This window comes from Micropterus dolomieu, linkage group LG04, assembly GCF_021292245.1.
Source record: "Micropterus dolomieu isolate WLL.071019.BEF.003 ecotype Adirondacks linkage group LG04, ASM2129224v1, whole genome shotgun sequence".
NCBI classification, from domain to species: Eukaryota; Metazoa; Chordata; class Actinopteri; order Centrarchiformes; family Centrarchidae; genus Micropterus; species Micropterus dolomieu.
The window spans coordinates 21,093,864-21,112,170 of record NC_060153.1 but is presented as its reverse complement, the minus strand read 5'-3'; the positions used below and the strand labels follow the sequence as shown (position 1 = coordinate 21,112,170).

Sequence of the window (18,307 nt, the reverse complement as noted above, 5' to 3'; positions counted from 1 at the left end):
TTCAATGCAAAAAAATAAACATTTTAAACATGTTTCAACAGGCATTTTTGATTTTTCTCAAATGAACATTGTGTAAAATTGAACATATTGCGTATGCTATGTGGTATGTTGGTTATACAGTCATGAACACCCCCACAGGCACCATACACCATCCATCCATCCACCCATCCATCCATCTATTTTCTACACCAGCTTATGGTCGGGCATGAGTGGGAGTGTTGTATAAGAGCTCCCCCAAGTGTTGAGGCAAGAAACAAAGCTGGGTGCTGAAACTAATTGTGGATGTCTCAATAGATGTGTAAACTCAGTTTGTATATCTTTAGTTTTCTGTAAGAGTCCAGTTTTTTATCCAGCTTTTTTATTTTATTTTATTTTTTACATTTTTTACTGTTATATATTTAATCTACTTACCCACACAGTAAGTTTGCACAACATAATATTCTTAAGGTGTCCAAATGTGCTTCAATCTGTCAATTTTCATATTTCAAGTTATTGAGCAACCATTATTACCATACTTTCATTAAATGTGCACAACAATCTTGGATAATACATATAAACATAATTAGTCCTTTAACTGCAGATCAAGTCAATTTCATCCTTGTTCCATGTAAAAGTTTAAGTCTTTTTAAAACTGTCCATATTGAATCATGAATCATTTGAAAGTTTGTTTTCTAGAGCACAATGTTGGCAAGTTCATATATCATATGTGAATAAGAGATGTGTTCATATTACAAACAGTAATATTTATGCTATGTTTCTATTGCGTTAGCTAATCTTTAACAGCTGTTTTCTGACATGTTTCCTGTATGCCAAGTAATTTTCCTCGCTCTTGAAGGCAGTTAGATCATTATAATGTTACACACGGTTTCTTAGGCCTTACAGCAAGACATCTTTTCAAATATCTTTAATCATTCTCATTTTATATGGTATTTTATCTGTAAATATGTAGGGGAATAAGGCTCCATCACACATACAACTGGTATATTTATAAAAAAGCCATGAATAATTTTTTTTAAAACAATAAAATAAATGTCTGGCCATTTGGTAAATTATCACAATAACACCATCTGCCTGACTCTTACCAATGTGCTGGAAAATGTGTGATATGCAAATCAGTACATATTTAATGAAGAAATACCTCATATTTTAAAAAATAAAAACAGTCATCAATATCATAATCATTAATGAAGTGTTGTAGCTGATGAGATAAACAGGGAAACTATAAAGAGCTGTTCTGCAGTCTCACAGATGGGGGGCAGCACTTTGGTAGACTCACTCCACAGAACGTGCGAGAACAGAGAATCCCGTGTTGTATTTTCATTGGTTCTTTCCTTTAAACCCCCACAAACCTCCAGCCAATCAGGGGAAGGAAAAACGGATCGACGCGTCTGCGTTGCTGGGTAGATATAAAACAAAAACAACAACGTTTGTGTCGGTCGGAGTTTGAAGCTTGGACACAACAGACGGTCAGTGATTTTATTGTGAGTTATTTAATTGACAGAACAAGGGAGATAGACGTGAATAGTTTACATGTCAGTGTTGGGAAGGGTTAAACAATTTTGTAGATGTTAGCTAAGAGATGTACATCAAGCTAGCGGACTCTGTGCAGTTAGATTTGATATTTTCTTGTCTCTTGGGCTTCAACAACAGATAACGTTACATGGCGAGTCAGCGATGTAAGGAGGGCTTAGCAAACTGTAACTTAAACTGCACAGTTAGACTATGTGTGACAGTTGTAATCGTCCCCTACGTGCAGTTAGGACCTCTGTAGTTTGGTCCTTTTGACGCAGCTCTCTCCGTTGACAGTGAACATTGAAGCTAACGTAGCGTTAGCCGTTGTTTATCAACAGTGCGACTTTGAATGAATAGGGGGAGGGGAGGCTGTTGTGTTAGCAGCATGTCTGGGCATGTTATTAACGCGTGTCTGCACATAACACTTGTGTTTCCTCTTCAACATTGCAGGTATCATTTGAAATTCGCACGCTGTTCTGCTGCACAATCTCTTTTCTATTTTAGAACATGGCAACTGACTGCGAGGCCTGGCTGAACGCAAACCCCGTCGGTAGGTGTGAGACAGTCAACGATTTAAATGCTTCATCAGCTGTGTCTGATGCAGGGCACTGGGACTTTTTCATGCGGAAGTGGTTGATTGCGTACTTTTCTTGCACTGCCTGCAGGTTTACTGATGTTGAATTTGGCATTGACTTTATTCTGCTGCTTGCCCTCCATTTGGTGGGGGACTGCAGATAAAATTTTTTTTATCAATTATAGTGTAATTCAGTCTTAAATAAAGCGTCTTTTCCTGAGTTTATTTTATTTGCACAAAGAAAAATATATGTATCAGCTCTAGTCTCCCTGATCTGTTCTGCATATAAAAGCTACTTTCTTATAGTCAGCCAACTTCAGCATTAACTCCTCATTTATCCTTGTAATCCAACAGAGGCTGAGGACCTGAGTGACTCCTTTTTATCTGGAGACGAAGACACTGGAAGATTGGCCATCTCCAACAAAAACATCAACAATGAGATCAATGGCAACTGGTTGACCTCGTCTAGCAACAGCATCCATGAAGCACGCCTCAAGGCGAAGGCCAAGCGGAGGCTGAGAAAAAACTCCTCCAGGGACTCTGGGAGGGGGGACTCTCTCAGCGATAATGGGGATGTGGTTAAGGGGACCTCTGCGGCACCCACCAGCCCCAAGAGCAAGCTGCTGGACAGAAAGTCCCGATTGGGCAAGGGCAGAGGTCTTCCAAAGAAAGGTGAGAAGACTTGACATTTTAATAAAGTAATAAGTCAGTCCAGTTTTTTTTGTTTTGTTTTTTTAATAAATGTGACTGTGAAATTGTTATCATGAGATCAATTTCTCAGATTTTCAAAGGATAACTATTTGCTGGTCATTAACGCAGGCAAGTTAAAGAACCACTGGTATTTCAGTGCCCAGTGCTACAAGGGAAGACCTTCATAACTGCATCGTCCCCTGGGGCGGGTGTCCATCCAGGAGTTGTAAACCAATTGGCACGTACATAAATGGCTAGGTTTTAAAGCACTCTTTTCATTTCTTGCCATCTACTCAGCAAAGCTTTTCTGGAAATTACCATTATAAGCTCATTAATAATCCTGGCAACATTTGCGTATAGTGTACTAGTGATATTGTATCAATTGCATGGTCTGTGATGTGAGTATGTCACCTTTTGAACTGAGACAGTCATCTGTAATTTTAAGGGAAGTTCAGTGTAAAGTTACTTTCATAAGGTTTATGGAGCATATGTTTGACCTGTTGTCTGTTTTGTGTTGCTGAAATGAGATGATCTTGGGTGTCAGGACACAGTGATAGCTAAATTTTCTTATTGTGTGTGACCCTACTGATTATGCATTAGGCATTCAGCTTAACAGGTTGCATAATGGCTTACTGTCCTTTTCCAGTTTTTATATATCAACCCAAAGAAGCCTGCCTTCTCCTTGCACCTATCTGTATTTTACAAGTATCACTGACATCACAAACATAAGTAGAAAAGAATTTAGTGTGTCAAGTGGCAACATCTTCTGATAGCCCAGCTGCCTCTCACTGCAGGTCCTCATTCAGTGATGTAAGCATGCGATGCCTACTTATAAGTCGCAGCAGACTGTAGTTACTGTGCTCTTCACATGGGCGGTGGAACTGGAACAAGTGTAGTTTCTCTTGGCACACAGTCTGTCTGTTTTTCTGGTTACACAACAACTGCCACACCAGTGGAGCCCTGTTATTTGAGCTAACCTGCACTAAAAGTTCATGCATTGCAGTTTTGAAAGAAAAATGCTGTGGATGTGCAGAATTGTATGCGAGAGCAAACCAGTGTATACAGTGTTTCAACGCTGAACTGTCACAAACAATGTGGGCTATGCTAAATATAGTGGCATGTCATATGCCACATACTGGGTGGGGCTAACAGAGGTTTCAAAGCATGTCACACAAGCTGCTTTGTGTTGGGCTTCTTAAACTCTCTGCAGTCTGTTAGTGCTGACCTCAGACATAGCAGATGTTTGTTTGTGTAACACATGCAAAGTCACCTCCCCAAGCAGAGGGTTTATACAGCAGGGCTGGGAATTGGTGCAGATTACATACACATGTAATGATCCATTTAACATTAGTAATATTATATTACACTATAACTATAGCATTACATATTTGGACCACTGGACAAGACCATTCTGAAGTCTAGCCCATGTTACCGACTACAGCCGAGAGATGTGCTGTGTGAGATAAGGAAGTCAGGGAGAGAATGGCTGTGGGTTTTTTGGTGCAGAAATACAGGAAATGGAGCATCACCATTTCATCTATTGTGTGGTGGTAAGTAAAACACCGAGCACCAGCCTGCAGACTGAATGTAAAGTTAAAGGCCTACTAGGTTACCTTCTGTCATAATGCCTTTCACTTTGCTTGACTGCTATTTACCTACACTTAAAAAACTAATCAATGAGACTTTAATGAAATTATCATGTATTTTAAAAACAATCTGGATTTCTCAGATGAAATTGGAGGATGGTTCAGCATGATTGTAGTGGACAGGAATATATGGTCTAATATACAACTTCAAATGGGAGCAAATATAAACACCACACCGGTAGTTAATGCTCCTCTTTTCAGCCTAGCATGCAGTCTGCAATTCATTCATCTGAAAGGATCTGTATGCAGAGTAGCCACACTACAGAAACTAAACGTATCCGATATGATGTATGCCATATAACTAAAGAGAAAGCGTTCTTTGGTTGCTTTAATACAGAGCGATGTACACACTCACAGCACTGCAGTTGTATCTAGTAACTACCACTCTGAGCTCTCGCAACAGTAAACGCTCTGTAATGGCATTTAACTGCCCATAAAATTACTTAAACTTATTTCTGTGTTTGATGTACAACGCGTTACTGTAGTAATATCTCGACCCACCAACTAGCAAGCACAAGGTAAGGAGCACAGTGTGACCTCTCACCTGAAGTGCCGCTGTGGTGACGTCACCAGTTGACTCGACCCGATCACTATCTCACTGCCTGGACTAAAGAACAAAGGATGAATATTTGGGCTGCAACGATTAGTCAACGTAATCGACGACATCGATTTTAAATATTTGTCGACGTGTCGTTACAAAGACGCCGCTTAAGGGAGAGATTGCAATCTTCTTATTAGGAACATTTCTGGGTGTTCATTTCTAATTGTAATTCACTACATGGAATGTATCACTTCCACTGTGCTATGACTGCTTGACTGTAAGACTACTCACGAAGAAGCAAGAAAGAAGAAGCTTTCACGTGTGAAGTGGAAAGCAACAGAGAAGGGGGCTAACAGCTGAACAGTTTATTATTATTTCATCACTACATTTAGCTGACTCTTTTAACCAAAGCGACTTACAATTGCTATACATGTCAGAGGTCGCATGCCTCTAAAGCAAGTGTCTTGCTCAGGGACACAGTGGTGGATGGGTCAAAGTGGGAATTGAACCCGAGTCTCTCACACCAAAGGTATGTGTCTTATCCATTGCGCCATCACCACCCCACATAAATATACTTTTGAGAGGTTTTGAGGGGAGAAATGAACTGTGTAGAACCTAAATATTGGCGAATCAGAAATGTTCTGAAACGTTTTCGGGTTGAGAAGCTCCACAAGCGCCCGTAAGGTTAGCAGCCGGCCAGCCAGTCATGCCGACAGAGCCCTCTGGTCCCAGTTACATAGACCACTGCAGCAGCACCAACAGAGCAGCAGAGACAGAGAAAAGGCCACAACTGTAAGATAGTTTCAATGTTCGTACCGCTGTTATTCTGTCTTTAAAATCTGAGAAATGGTTTAAAGTAAATCAAAAAACATCTGGCTCGTGATGTAGCCTACAGAACATTCTCCACTTATAAAACTTATAAGCACTTTGTAAAAATAAACTACAGAAGTAGCATGAAAGGGGGCTGTTGCTTTATTTTTCTAAATAGACATTACATAGTTAGTGCACAGTTGTGGTTATAGTACTTGCTTTTAATGTGCTTTTATTTTCTATAGTTCCAAACCAAAAATCTTTGTTAAAAAGTTAAAAGTTTTAAGCAGTGTGTGAACAATACCATAGCTTTCGGGGAGCTCTTTTCTTTTTTGTTCCGGGGGGGACAATCTTACTGCTAAATCATTAATAGCTGTAAGCATGTAGGCCTGGGGCTGACTGTGAAAGTATCAGGCATGTTTGTCTTATGCTACTACTACTACTAATTATAATTATAGGTAGCCACTTTGCTACAATTACGCTTCACACAACAGCTGCGGCTGTGTTTTCGACCTGACCTTTCTTTTCTCCGTGAAAGGGAAGAATTTATAAAGTTGCGTGACGCTGTGGGGAAACCCCAGCTGCAGCAGTGCATGGATCACGCGTAATATTCATCCAGCCAGAGGGAACGATCACGAACCGTTCACAGCGCGTCGTTCTTACTAGCGACACAACCCGTACCGGAGAGGGAGTGGGGCGGTGGAGTGTACAGGGCCAGGGACAGGAGATCGCGGAGCGACCGGCCTGCTGCTGACGGTCAGTGATCATTCCCTCTGGCTGGATGAAGTCTGATGCTCCTGATTTTACGCATGGATCCATGATGATAGAGAAATATAGAAATGAATGGCAATAAAGCATGCTGTCAATATTTTAGAGACCCCCCAAAATATCACAGATCATACTTTTAGGGGAGCCGATGTCTTATTAAGAGGAGCTAAGCTCCCCCGCAGTTTGCACCCTGGTTTAAAGTTAAACCCCCGCAATAAATCAGATTATGAGCTTATTGTTTTGGGTGATAAAGCCTGGCTGTTAACTATGGAGGGGCTGCCTCTCCATAGTTCTTTGCATTCTTGGTTTTGAGGTCTCAGGGATGATGCTGACAAAGAGAATGCTCTTTTAGTTGGGTTAGCAAACACGTTAAGGGCAATAGTAAATCAGTGACTTATAGGAGTAGCCTATACTGTCTTGTCTTCTTCCCTGGTTTCCCCCCAGGGTTGATACTGGTGTTCATTCTGAATAGTAAACCTTATTCACTTAATGGTAACGTTTAGCTAGTTAGGCTGTGTGTTGGAGATCAGTAATTCACTTGAAAGATATTGCTTAGTTAAATGGTTTAATTTGAGTTAGGGGGTGACAAAAATAATCGTGATTAGATGAGTAATTGAATAAGTAATTAACAAATTAGTCGACTACGCAAATAATCATTAGTTGCAGCTCTAATGGATATTAAACAAAGTTAGAATAGGTTTAGATTCTTTTGTACACTAATGTTACCTGCTATAGATCAGCATCACCTTTCTGTTTCTGTGTCTCAATGTTTTGACACATGACACCATGCTCTGTAACCCCTCACCACCCCCATCTTCTTATTATGTATGCGTTGAAAAGGGTTTGAAGGTGTGTACCGCGAAATCTTTTTGAAAACAACACTGGCCTTGCTTTTTTAGTATATTTCTTTAACATGAGCGATGTTGTCAGATATCATGTCTAACATTGTCACTTTTGTCTGCAGGTGGGGCTGGAGGGAAAGGTGTGTGGGGCCGGTCCGGTGAAGTTTATGAACAGGAGGAGGTAGATGAGAAAGACCCCAACTATGACGAAGCTCAGGTACTGACTGTGGTGTTGATATTGTAGATGTTCATTATACATGAAGTGTTTAGAATAGCATGATCACTTTAGTGCAATCCAACTCACAGCCCTGCATTAAACTGTTCTTATGTTAAGCTTATAATGTGTATTTTTTTTCTTGAGATTTTGTATTTATATGGTCATTTGTGGTGGTGTAGTTTGTGATATTGCTGTACTAGATTGCACCATATTGTAAATTTTTATTCCCATTGTTATTTTGTACGGTGGATAAAATAACAAATGCCAAATATATATATATATATATACTAATACCAAAAACTGTAGAAGTGAGTCATTTACTGTAAATGTGTTTTGACAGGAAAACTGTGTGTATGAGACTGTGGTTCCCCCTCTGGATGAGGGGAATTTTGAGAAGACGGTAACTCCCATAGTGCAAGAGTACTTTGAACATGGAGACACTAATGAAGTAGCGGTAAGTGTGCAGGAAACGCACTGCGCAACAGAAGCTGAAATCTACCTAGAATTCTATCCTTTGCAAAGTGCTCTAAAGATAACAAGACTTGAACACAACCATAAAGCTTGTACCAAGTTAACGTCTCTCTCCACGTGCAGGAGCTGCTCGCGGGACTGAACCTGGGACCCATGCGGAGCGAGGTGCCCTCGCTGGCTGTGTCGCTGGCCCTGGAGGCCAAATCCAGCCACCGGGAGCTCACCTCCAGGCTGCTGGCTGACCTGTGTGGGCCTGTTCTGTCCCGTGGCGACATGGAAAACTCCTTCGACAAACTTCTCCGAGAGCTACCTGATCTGGCCCTGGATACACCAGGGGCCCCGCAGGTGAGTCTTCTGAGATACGTGTGTGTACACCTGTAGCTCAAGTAGTCATTGGATGTCATAGTGCTGTATGTAAATCTTAAAATTACCTTAAAATTGTAGTGAAATCAGGATGAGTATTCACTTAAAAATCCAAAGTATGATTGTTAGAGGTCAGTTGCTCTGGTAGACAAATTTCCATATTTAATTCAAACAGCAAGGCCCCTTGAGCTACATTAAATCCATGTCATATTTCTTTCTTCTTATTTATATTTTAGGGTATTTTAATGTTGAGACTCATCAGCCTAGTGTATGCTTCTTTTTGAGGTGGTATGTTTGAGTTTTTACATAGTCTGTGGTTGAGCACAGGGGAACAACACCGTGGTTTGATATGTGAGTGTGAGTGAGAGAGAGAGCTAGTGTGTGTATTTGAGCTCTTTGCTTTTCACCCTGCACAGACATGAGATCTCTGGCCTTTGTCTGTCTGCACTCGCAAAATGCAAACTCAGCTAAGGACGCTCAAAGGGTTATTGGTTGTCCTGCCCCCAGACCCCCTCCTTTCACTGTCTCATTTGGGCTCACTAGTTATTTCTGTCTTATTCTCACTTACTCCCCCCCCTTTCCCTCTATTCCTTTCCCCCCTCTCTTTTCTCAGTTTCACACACACACACACACACACACACACACACACACACTTTCTCCTCATGTGGCTGCCAGTCTAGTCAGAGCCACGGGTCAGATGAGACAGAGCTGCCTCTGAAACAGGAACAATGATCATTGATGAGCGCAGGCTTTGTGGAGGCCAGAAGAGCAAAGCCAGCAGCTCTTTCGTTTCCTTAAATCATGTGCTCACACTACTGTAAACAAACACACATGTACAAGTGTCTCTGAGGCTGCTGTCAGTCACATGTCAGTGTTTTTGTGGGGCCTAAATATGTTTGTTTTTTTTTTTGGTTTTTTTATATAAAAAATCCAAATGAATTCCCAGATTTAAAAAAAAATAAAAATAGTGAGCCATACAAATGACAGCGTCCTTTCTAAACAATCAAATCATCATTCTTCACGGCATTCTTGAAATGTCCTTGCAGGGGAAAAAAGCAATGTTTTGAATGTCAGTCATTTGTAAACACGAGGCCTTTTACTGCTGGTTACAAACTACATCTGTCACCTTTTTGACTTCCTTACATTAAACAAGGGAGGACTGCTTTATAATGCATACACAGAATAACAGGTCTAAGAATCAAGTTATCATGTATGTATTTTAATTTGGTTTGTTTACACTTGTGTTTATTTTCCAGTTGGTGGGCCAATTCATTGCACGTGCTGTTAGTGACCAAATATTGTCCAGGAGCTACATCGAGGGCTACAAAGGCAGAGTTGACTGTGAATACGCAAGGTATGTGATTTTTAGTTTCCTGTTTTATGCTGTTATGTAAATCTTCAGAGATTATGTCAGGGCTTTAAGTTTTGCAAGTGAGATTATAGTGACCGCTAAATATGAAACGAGTGTTCAGCCATAAAATCATACAGAAGTAGGGCTGCAGCAATTAGTCGATGTAATTATAAAAAGCTGTCGACGCGTCATTACAGAGATGGCGATCTTCTTATTAAAATCATTTGTGGTTGGAATACATGGAATGCTAGGGGCAGTATCGCTTCCACTGTCTGCCATGACTGCTTGACTGTAAGACTACTAAGAAAAAACATGCACGCGAAGCGGAAAGCAATTGAGAAAGAGGCTAAAAGCAGAACGGTTTATTGATTTTAGGTTTAAGTTTTGAGCCAAGAAATCAACTGTGTAGAACTTGAATATTGGCAGTTTTACGAAACTTGATGGCGAATCGAAAATGTGCTCCAACGTTTTTGGGTTGCGAAGCTCCACAAGTGCCTGCGAGGTTAGCCGTGCCAGTCACGCCTACAGAGTCCCAGTTACATAGACCACTGCAGCAGCTGCAACAACAGAGCAGCAGAGCCAGAGAAAAGGCCACATCTGCAAGATAGTTTCAATGTTCGTACCGCTGTTATTCTGTCTTTACAATCTGAGAAATGGTTTAAAGTACAAGACACATCTGGCTCGTGATGTACAGAACATTCTCCACTTGTAGGCACTTTATAAAAACAAACTACAGAAGTAGTATGAAAGGGGACTGTTGCGTTATTATTCTAAATAGACATTAGATTATTAGTGCACAGTTGTGATTATAGTACTTACTTTTAATTTGCTTTTATATTCTATAGTTCCAAAGCAAAAATCTTTGTTTAAGTTAAAAGTTTTAAGCTAAAACCTACTTGGCAATAAATCAGATTATGAGCTTATTGTTTTGGGTGATAAAGCCTGGCTGTTATCTTGGAGCAGCCTCTCCATAGTTCTTTGCCTTCTTGGTTTTGAGGTCTCAGGGATGATGCTGGCTAAGACAATGCTCTTTTAGTTGGGTTAGCAAACACGTTAAGGGCAATAGTAAATCAGTGACTTATAGGAGTAGCCTATACTGTCTTGTCTTCTTCTCTGGTTTCCCCCCAGCGTTGATACTGATGTTCATTCTGAATAGTAAACCTTATTCACTTAATGGTAACATTAGCAAGTTAGTCTGTGTGTTTGAGATCAATAATTCACTTGAAAGATATTAATTAGTTAAATGGTTTAATTAGGGTTAGGGGGTGACAAACATGTTGAGACTAGCGACTGATCGAATAAATAATTAACAGATTAGCTGACTACAAAATAATCATTAGTTGCAGCCCTATACAGAAGTCCTATCATTAAATATGGCAAACGGAGTGGTCAGGAAGGTGAGAGAGGGAGAGGAGAATCTGAACTTTCTGAAGTTTGTGTTCATGCATGTAAACAAGAATAGAAATGTATTAAAGATGATTAACAAAGGTTATTCAAGCGACCCTTGGTAAAAGGGTTCTCTGTCTTGGGGAGAAGAGCCCGTAATGAATGTAGGGATGAAAGTTAGTGTTGCAATATGACTACTTTGTCCCACAAACCTTGGCTATTTTTTGATTTTCCAGGGCAGCACTAGACCGGGCGACGGTGCTGCTGAAGATGAGTATGGGTGGCCTACGCATTGAAAACCAATGGGGGACAGGCGGGGGCCAGAGACCTGTCAAGCAGCTCATCAAAGAGGTAAATTACACAAAGCAGACTTCAGAAGACACCGGCAGTACACCTATTCTTTGTGAGCAATAGTCTGTTAGTCTTTGTTGTGGTTCATTTCACCTTTTCTGACCAAAATTCAGTAGAAGCATATTTTTCAATTGTTACAATTTTCTGTCAGACCAGGAAAACCTGAATGTTACTATATAAACATGTTTTTACTGTGTTGATATACAGACGGATGACAATGGAATAACCTAATTTAATGAGTGGAGAAACTAAGTGAAAACAATTACTGCTAAGTGAGACTTGTCTACTCCAACTCATCCTCCGCACTCCATCATAGATAAATGAATTGAAGCTTTCTGTGATGCTGGTTTTGCACAATTATAATTGACAGTTACTTGTGTATTTAAATGACTGTATATATTGTTTTAGTTTTATTCTGTTTTCCAATTTCATTGTGCAGCAGTGTAGTAGACAAATAAATGATCCTTGATTAGTGTTTCTGTATCTCTGTAACTCCTTGTAGCTGGAAAAAAAATGCCGCATATAAAACATTGTCATTTACTATTCTCTGTCCTGTCAGATGAACCTGCTGCTGAAAGAGTACATCCTGTCTGGAGACTGCAAGGAGGCTGAGAGATGCCTGAAGGATCTGGAGGTTCCCCATTTCCACCACGAGTTTGTCTATGAGGTAAACCTTTTTTCTTCCACTTGAAGCAGAACAGCCCAGGCTTTCCTTTTAAATCATCACAAAAGCAGGTCTATCAGAAGCCGAACGGGTGGAAAAAACTCCTCAAACTAAGAAAGAAATATTAATTGATCTTTACTGAACGGTATTGTGCCAGCAGATGATAATCATCTAATTACAAACATTTTGTCTTGATTTAAAGTCTGTATATTTTTATTTGTACCTCCTATTGAGGAGTGTAAAGACCTCTTAGTTGTAACTAAAATGACTGGATCTTATGTACTGCAATAAGTGCTTCTAGTAGACTGTAGCAAAGGTTTTGAGTATTAATAGAAGGCTGAAAGTGTCTGATGTTTCCCTCAGGCGATAGTGATGGTGTTGGAGTCCAAAGGACAGAAAACATTCAAAATGGTTCTGCAGCTACTGAAGTCGCTCTCTGTGTCCTCAGTCAGCACTGTGGACCAAATGAGAAGGGTATGGGGCCACCTGGTGTTTCAGTTATGCACTGCACACATAGTTTCAATAGGGCACCAGCTTATTTGCTTGCAAGCCTTATAAAATATGCTGTTTTTATATACAGTGTGTCTTTTTTTCCCCCTTTATAGGGCTATGAAAGAGTTTATTTGGACATTGCTGAAATCAACATTGATGTCCCGCGTGCATACTTCATCCTGGAGCAGTTTGTTGATAAGAGCTTCACTATGGGAATCATCGATGTAAAGTTAAGAGATCTTTGTCCCTGTCGGTAAGGGCACGCTACTGGTTTTCTTACACACACACCTTACACTCATGTCTGAAGGGAAATGTGTTATTACGGTTTGTTAATGTGTTCTGTCTTTTGTCAGGGGCCGGAAGAGATTTGTCAGCGAGGGAGATGGTGGTGTTGTCAAACTTGAAAGCTACTGAGGAGCCCTTTTTATGTGCCAGATTTCCTGAAGAGGATAAAGCTACTTTTTTACTTGCATATTTTTCAAAATAGTTGGGTACAATCCCCCCCCCAAAAAAAAACAAGTCAAAAGAATGTACATTTCTGAAATGAGGTGGGGTTAAAAAAGCAAACACATTTGACTGCACTTATGATTGAAACTGAAGTTGATAATTTTCTTCAATATAAATATTTGCATAAGGTAATCCTTAAAGTGCCACACCTCTGTTTCTGCCATTCCATGTTGTACAGTATTTTCCTTGATTTTACTGCCAGTCCTTTTTGTGTTTTCTAGAAAGCAGTGTTTGTACAGAGATGACTGGTTTGTGTCAGCTTTATAAAGGGGTATAAAAAATAAAATAATGGGGAGCATGTTGGTTAAATGCAATATTGCCTCCCTAACTAGCTGCTGTTTCTATGCTGTGTTTGACCTTTTTTTTGTTTGTTTGTTTTTTGTTTTTTTTTACCCTTTAAATTACACAAAGATGTCATTATTGAAGGTATCAAGACTTGAGTACAGTGCAAAAACAAATACCAGTCGTGTAACTTCAAAACTGGTGTTTAGAGTGTTTATTTTTATATCTGGGGAATACTGGTGTGTGAGATGTACCATGTATTGCACCTTGTTTGTTCATTAAATCACTTAAATAATCCAAGACTGTTTGTGTGCGTATGTGTGTTTTAACACACAATACTACCTACATGTTAAACTGTTTAACCTGACATGAATTTCTCAGCCCTAAATTCACTCATAAAGGAAGCTGTTAACTGCCATTTTCTTGTGTATTAATGAAAAATTACAGATGCAATATTACAAGTACGTCTGAAGAAGTACACAGGTCTTAGTAGCCCACCACACTGGAAGAGCAGGCAATAGGTGTAATCCTTACAAATAACATGTAGTAGGTAATTCCTCAATGACTAGATAACAGCAAGACTTTTGCATCAGGTGACTCTCTCCTCCAGCTTCCTTATCTGCTCTATGAAGCTAAACATCTTTAACTTCTTGACATTGCACTTAACTGTTCACACAATTACTTATTCTACCAGAGCTTGAAAACACAGTTTGTGCCATCCATCTGAAAGAATTTTCTGCCAGTTTTGACTATTCCTGCTGCTGACTCCTCATTGGACGCCTATTGCAACTGCTCCTTCATTGCCAGTTCCTGCTGTTTGACGGCCTCCTGAGCCTCCATCTGCATCTTCTCCAGTTTCTCTAGGGTGACTGATTTGAGTGGGAGCAGCTTTGGCTTGCACAGAACCATGGTAGGGACATCTTCCATGGAAAGTTGCCCTGTGGATGATGAGGGGAAAAATCTCTCAACTCCAACATATAGTCACACATTTCATCAGCTAAAAATACACAAAAGCCTCTAGCACATGAGCAGTGAGAAATATTCTAACTTTTAAATAAAATACTGCAACTGTGAGAGCATTGCCAATATTTCTGAATTCTGTCAGTCTAGTAGCCTGCAACCTCCAGGATTTTAAAGGGGGAGGGGCAATGTTAATTTGACAGGCTCCTTATATCTGTAGGCTCTGAGGTGACTTATTAAATTGCTAGCCAATGTTTCATTTGTGTTGCACTGATGAAATCTTGTTTTTTCCCCCCTCTCATGCATGAATAATCTGGACATTTTACACATGTGGTGCTCTGCTCCTAAGCAGTTTGCCCAGCTATAGTACAGACCCAAATGACAGTTATAACTGTTTGTACAGCAACAATGTCAATGGTGTTGAGCTGTAAAATAGACTGTAAAGAGGGAGCACACAGCACAGAGCACCCTTTGACTCATTTTGCAAGCTTTTGCAAATTTCTACAACAGTTCACATGTTGTATTGAGCTCCACAAACAGTCTTTTGTTTGTAACTACTGCTGTCCAAACAGCTGCTGTGGTACAAACCTTGTTTAGGCAGAACTTCTCTGAATATTGACTTCACTTCTGGCATTGTGTCTTCTGAGTGCTTGCTGAAAGGCAAACATATTAGTTTATTACATTTAACATATTTTATCTGACAGATTCGTGAAACCAACGTAACACGGGTAGTTCTGTGAATCTATGCAGCTCTGTTCAAAAAAGAGAAACTAAAGATTTATTTATTTTTGATTGATAGCTGCTAATGTTGCTAGATATTTGTCACTTGATAATGAATGAATGACCTGACTCATGACTGTAATAAGACAGTAATCAGGTGAGAGAGGTTGCATTCAGGCCAGGGTTGTGGCACAAGTTTAGTTTGACCTTTAGCATACTGTGATAATGTTGTAGGTTCAGTAACACAGAAGTGAAATTTTATATTAGTTTTGTAGCCGGGCGACATAAGGTAGTTACAGATCGGTATATCTCAGTTACAGTAACATTAATAAGACAATACAACACAGTTGAACTCATACACAGATGACATCAAACCATACAAACAAAAATAATTAGCAACAGTGGTAACGTTATAACGTTAACGTTTTTTTGCAAAATGTAGGTAGCTGGTGCAATATGTTGAATTTTCACGTTTCTATGGGTTTGATTTAGCGTTAATGTTATTTAGTTAATATCCGAATATATTTAACATTAACATTAAAGCAAAGTGACTGACTGGGTTGTTGGGCTAATATTAAGATTGGGAGGACAAATCGGAACCCGTAACGTTATCTTAAAATAGCTAGTTAGCTCGCTAGCTTTAGCGCGTAACTAAACGACACAGACCCAGCTAAAGTAATGGCAGCTTTCTTTTTGCGAACTACCTGTGAAATATAGTTACTGGTGTTGATAAACAAATGCAGTATATTTCCGTTGTGTGAACATGTTAAATTAAAACCACTGTTTACAAAATAGTTAATCCCACCTTTAGCGCCAGGACGAGATTACAGTGGTTGTCAAGGAAACACTTCCGGCAGAATCATGTGACCTTCTTCTTCTTCGCGTTATTTCTCAGCCACAGTGATTTACTGACATCTACATGCAGCGCTTCAAAGCCTTGGACTTTGAAGCAACGTTTGGGACCCTTAAGATTAATTGGTTGAAAACATATTTATCACAACCAGACTCTATGTGGTTTCACATACCCAGATCTTTATTTAAAAAAATAGGTGGGCTTGATTTTTTCTTACAATGTGATTTTGAGGTGACCAAGATTCCTGTTAAACTTTCACAATTCCACAAACAACTTCTTCAGTACTGGAAAATGATATTTAGTCACAATTTTTCTCCCCATGGTTCCACCCTATGGAATAACAGGGTCATTACAATTAATAGGAAATCATTATTTAAGACTGATTGGTATGAGAAGGGCATTGTGTTTGTTGATGACATATTAGACGATAATGGTAAGTTTTTAGAGCATACTGCTTTTCTGAACAAATATACTCTAAACTGCACTCAGAAAAAATATAAAAAAATATGTAAAGCAATACCACTACCATTACTACAGTTAATCCAATACACATTACTGTATGCAAGAATAAGACCGCTACCAACCTTACCCAATCTTGTAATTAATGAATGTCACATACATGATAAAAAATGTAATAACAAACATATTTGTACTTCTTTTAAATCCAAGCTTTTTTCTGATTATGACAGAGGGCTGTGTGTACAGGTTCCAAATATGGATACCTTATCCATAGATAAACCACATTTCAAATTCATCAAATGGCCCATTTCCCCTAAAATCAAAGAAACTCATTTTAAAATAATTTACAAAATCTATCCGGTTGCAGACTTTCTTAAAAAAAGGTTCAAATTTGAAGTAGATCCCTGTATATTTTGTGAGGCTGCTGAGGAGACTCTGGAACACATGTTCTTTTCCTGTCCCTTGACCAAAACCTTTTGGTCTGATTTACATAATTGGCTGTCACTTAAGATTGATAATATTCCATCTTTTAATTTGTCACACATCCTCTTTTATATGGACAATGTAGATCCGCCTTTGTCTGATCTGGTGAATATGATTGTTCTCATGGGTAAATATCATATCCATTGTAGTAAGCGGAAATCTTCTAAGCCTTCTTTTTTGTGGTTCATAAATAATTTTAAGTTGTTCTTTTCATCACTGAAGAATGTTAAATCTAGTATAATTGATGTATAATTGATAATTGATGATGTAAGAAAGATGTATAGAGATATATCCAAGCAATTACTGTTCTAACAATCTCCCCATATTGCTGCACCGAAATGAGACCTTATTTTGTTTTCTATAGCCTTTTCACTAACTGGTACCCCCATTCTCCTTTCTGTTTATTTATTTTCATTTATTTCCTGTGTTTGTAAGACTGGTTTTTGATTTGTACCAAGTGATCTAATTTTTTTGTTCCCCATATGAGAGTGTTGTATGTTAATGTGTTATAACAATAAAAAAAAAATAATAATAATAAAAAAAAAATACATGCAGCGCTTGCCCTCCCTCATTTTCCACCACTGAGGTGCTCAGTGGCCAGCAGATCAGACTGTGGTTGTACTGGGCAGCTTCCAGCTGTGAATGTGATCAGGGTCTTCCTGCAAAAGATAGGCTTCCTCTTAATAAAGCTCCCCTTAATAAATAAAGGTTAAAAAGAAAATGTTGCAGGTGTTATAAGTGGAAGGTTGTTAAGTTTTAATTAGTTAATTAGTTTAAGAGTTTTGCATAATTGTTGTAGTAATATGGTTTTGACCTGAATATGATACAACAAAAATGTGTTATTGTACTGTACATCATTCAGTGGTAGAAAGTAAGTACAGTTACTCAAGTACTGTCCTTACACTTTCATCACTTTATGCTACTTTAAACTAATACTCCACTTCATTTAAGAGGATATTTTTGTACTGTTGACTCCTGTACATTTATTTGACAGCTAAATTTAATAGTTACATTAAAGAATAACATATGTAAACAATACATATGATTAATTGTTTTAGATGCAATATCCAACACCATAATAACTAGTTAACATTTCCTTCAGATCCACTGGCTGTGGAATGAAAATGCTCCTTATATGTTAATGCATTAATAAAAATAATCCACCTATATGATATATAATAATATTAACCTCTGAAAGGGACCATTCTGCACAATTTGTACTTTTACGTTTGATACTTGAAGTATATTTTGCTCCCAAGGCGATTGCACTTTTACTTAAATCCCGCTCCACTCAAAAAGATGCCTTCCTTACTTTTTTGAGCTTCACTGTGCAGAATGACCTACAGAGTTACAGAGACATTACAA

General features: G+C 39.0%; 1 protein-coding gene across 3 annotated transcripts; it reads left to right on the top strand.

The window, feature by feature from the left end:
- Positions 1–1,334: 1,334 nt before the first annotated feature.
- pdcd4b (programmed cell death 4b) lies at positions 1,335–13,767 on the top strand. 3 transcript variants are annotated; one of them, XM_046047602.1, is made up of 12 exons: positions 1,335–1,466; positions 1,963–2,062; positions 2,441–2,758; positions 7,506–7,600; positions 7,941–8,054; positions 8,195–8,416; positions 9,691–9,788; positions 11,408–11,522; positions 12,082–12,189; positions 12,550–12,660; positions 12,792–12,931; positions 13,032–13,767. In XM_046047602.1, exons 2-12 carry the CDS (start codon positions 2,020–2,022, stop codon positions 13,090–13,092), a joined length of 1,425 nt encoding a protein of 474 aa, XP_045903558.1. In that variant the 5' UTR covers positions 1,335–1,466; positions 1,963–2,019; the 3' UTR covers positions 13,093–13,767. The 3 variants fall into 3 exon arrangements, with proteins under 3 accessions (XP_045903558.1, XP_045903560.1, XP_045903559.1); XM_046047604.1 differs by having other exon boundaries at positions 1,368–1,466; positions 2,017–2,062; XM_046047603.1 differs by having other exon boundaries at positions 1,414–1,481.
- Positions 13,768–18,307: the final 4,540 nt, after the last annotated feature.

What these genes read in the sequence shown, in the direction of transcription:
- pdcd4b (XM_046047602.1), top strand. Translation starts at nt 2,020, where the DNA reads ATGGCAACTGACTGCGAGGCCTGGCTGAACGCAAACCCCGTCG. An exon ending in TCAAGCAGCTCATCAAAGAG is followed by an intron (nt 11,523 to 12,081) that starts GTAAATTACACA and finishes CTGTCCTGTCAG; the next exon opens with ATGAACCTGCTGCTGAAAGA. An exon ending in ACCACGAGTTTGTCTATGAG is followed by an intron (nt 12,190 to 12,549) that starts GTAAACCTTTTT and finishes TGTTTCCCTCAG; the next exon opens with GCGATAGTGATGGTGTTGGA.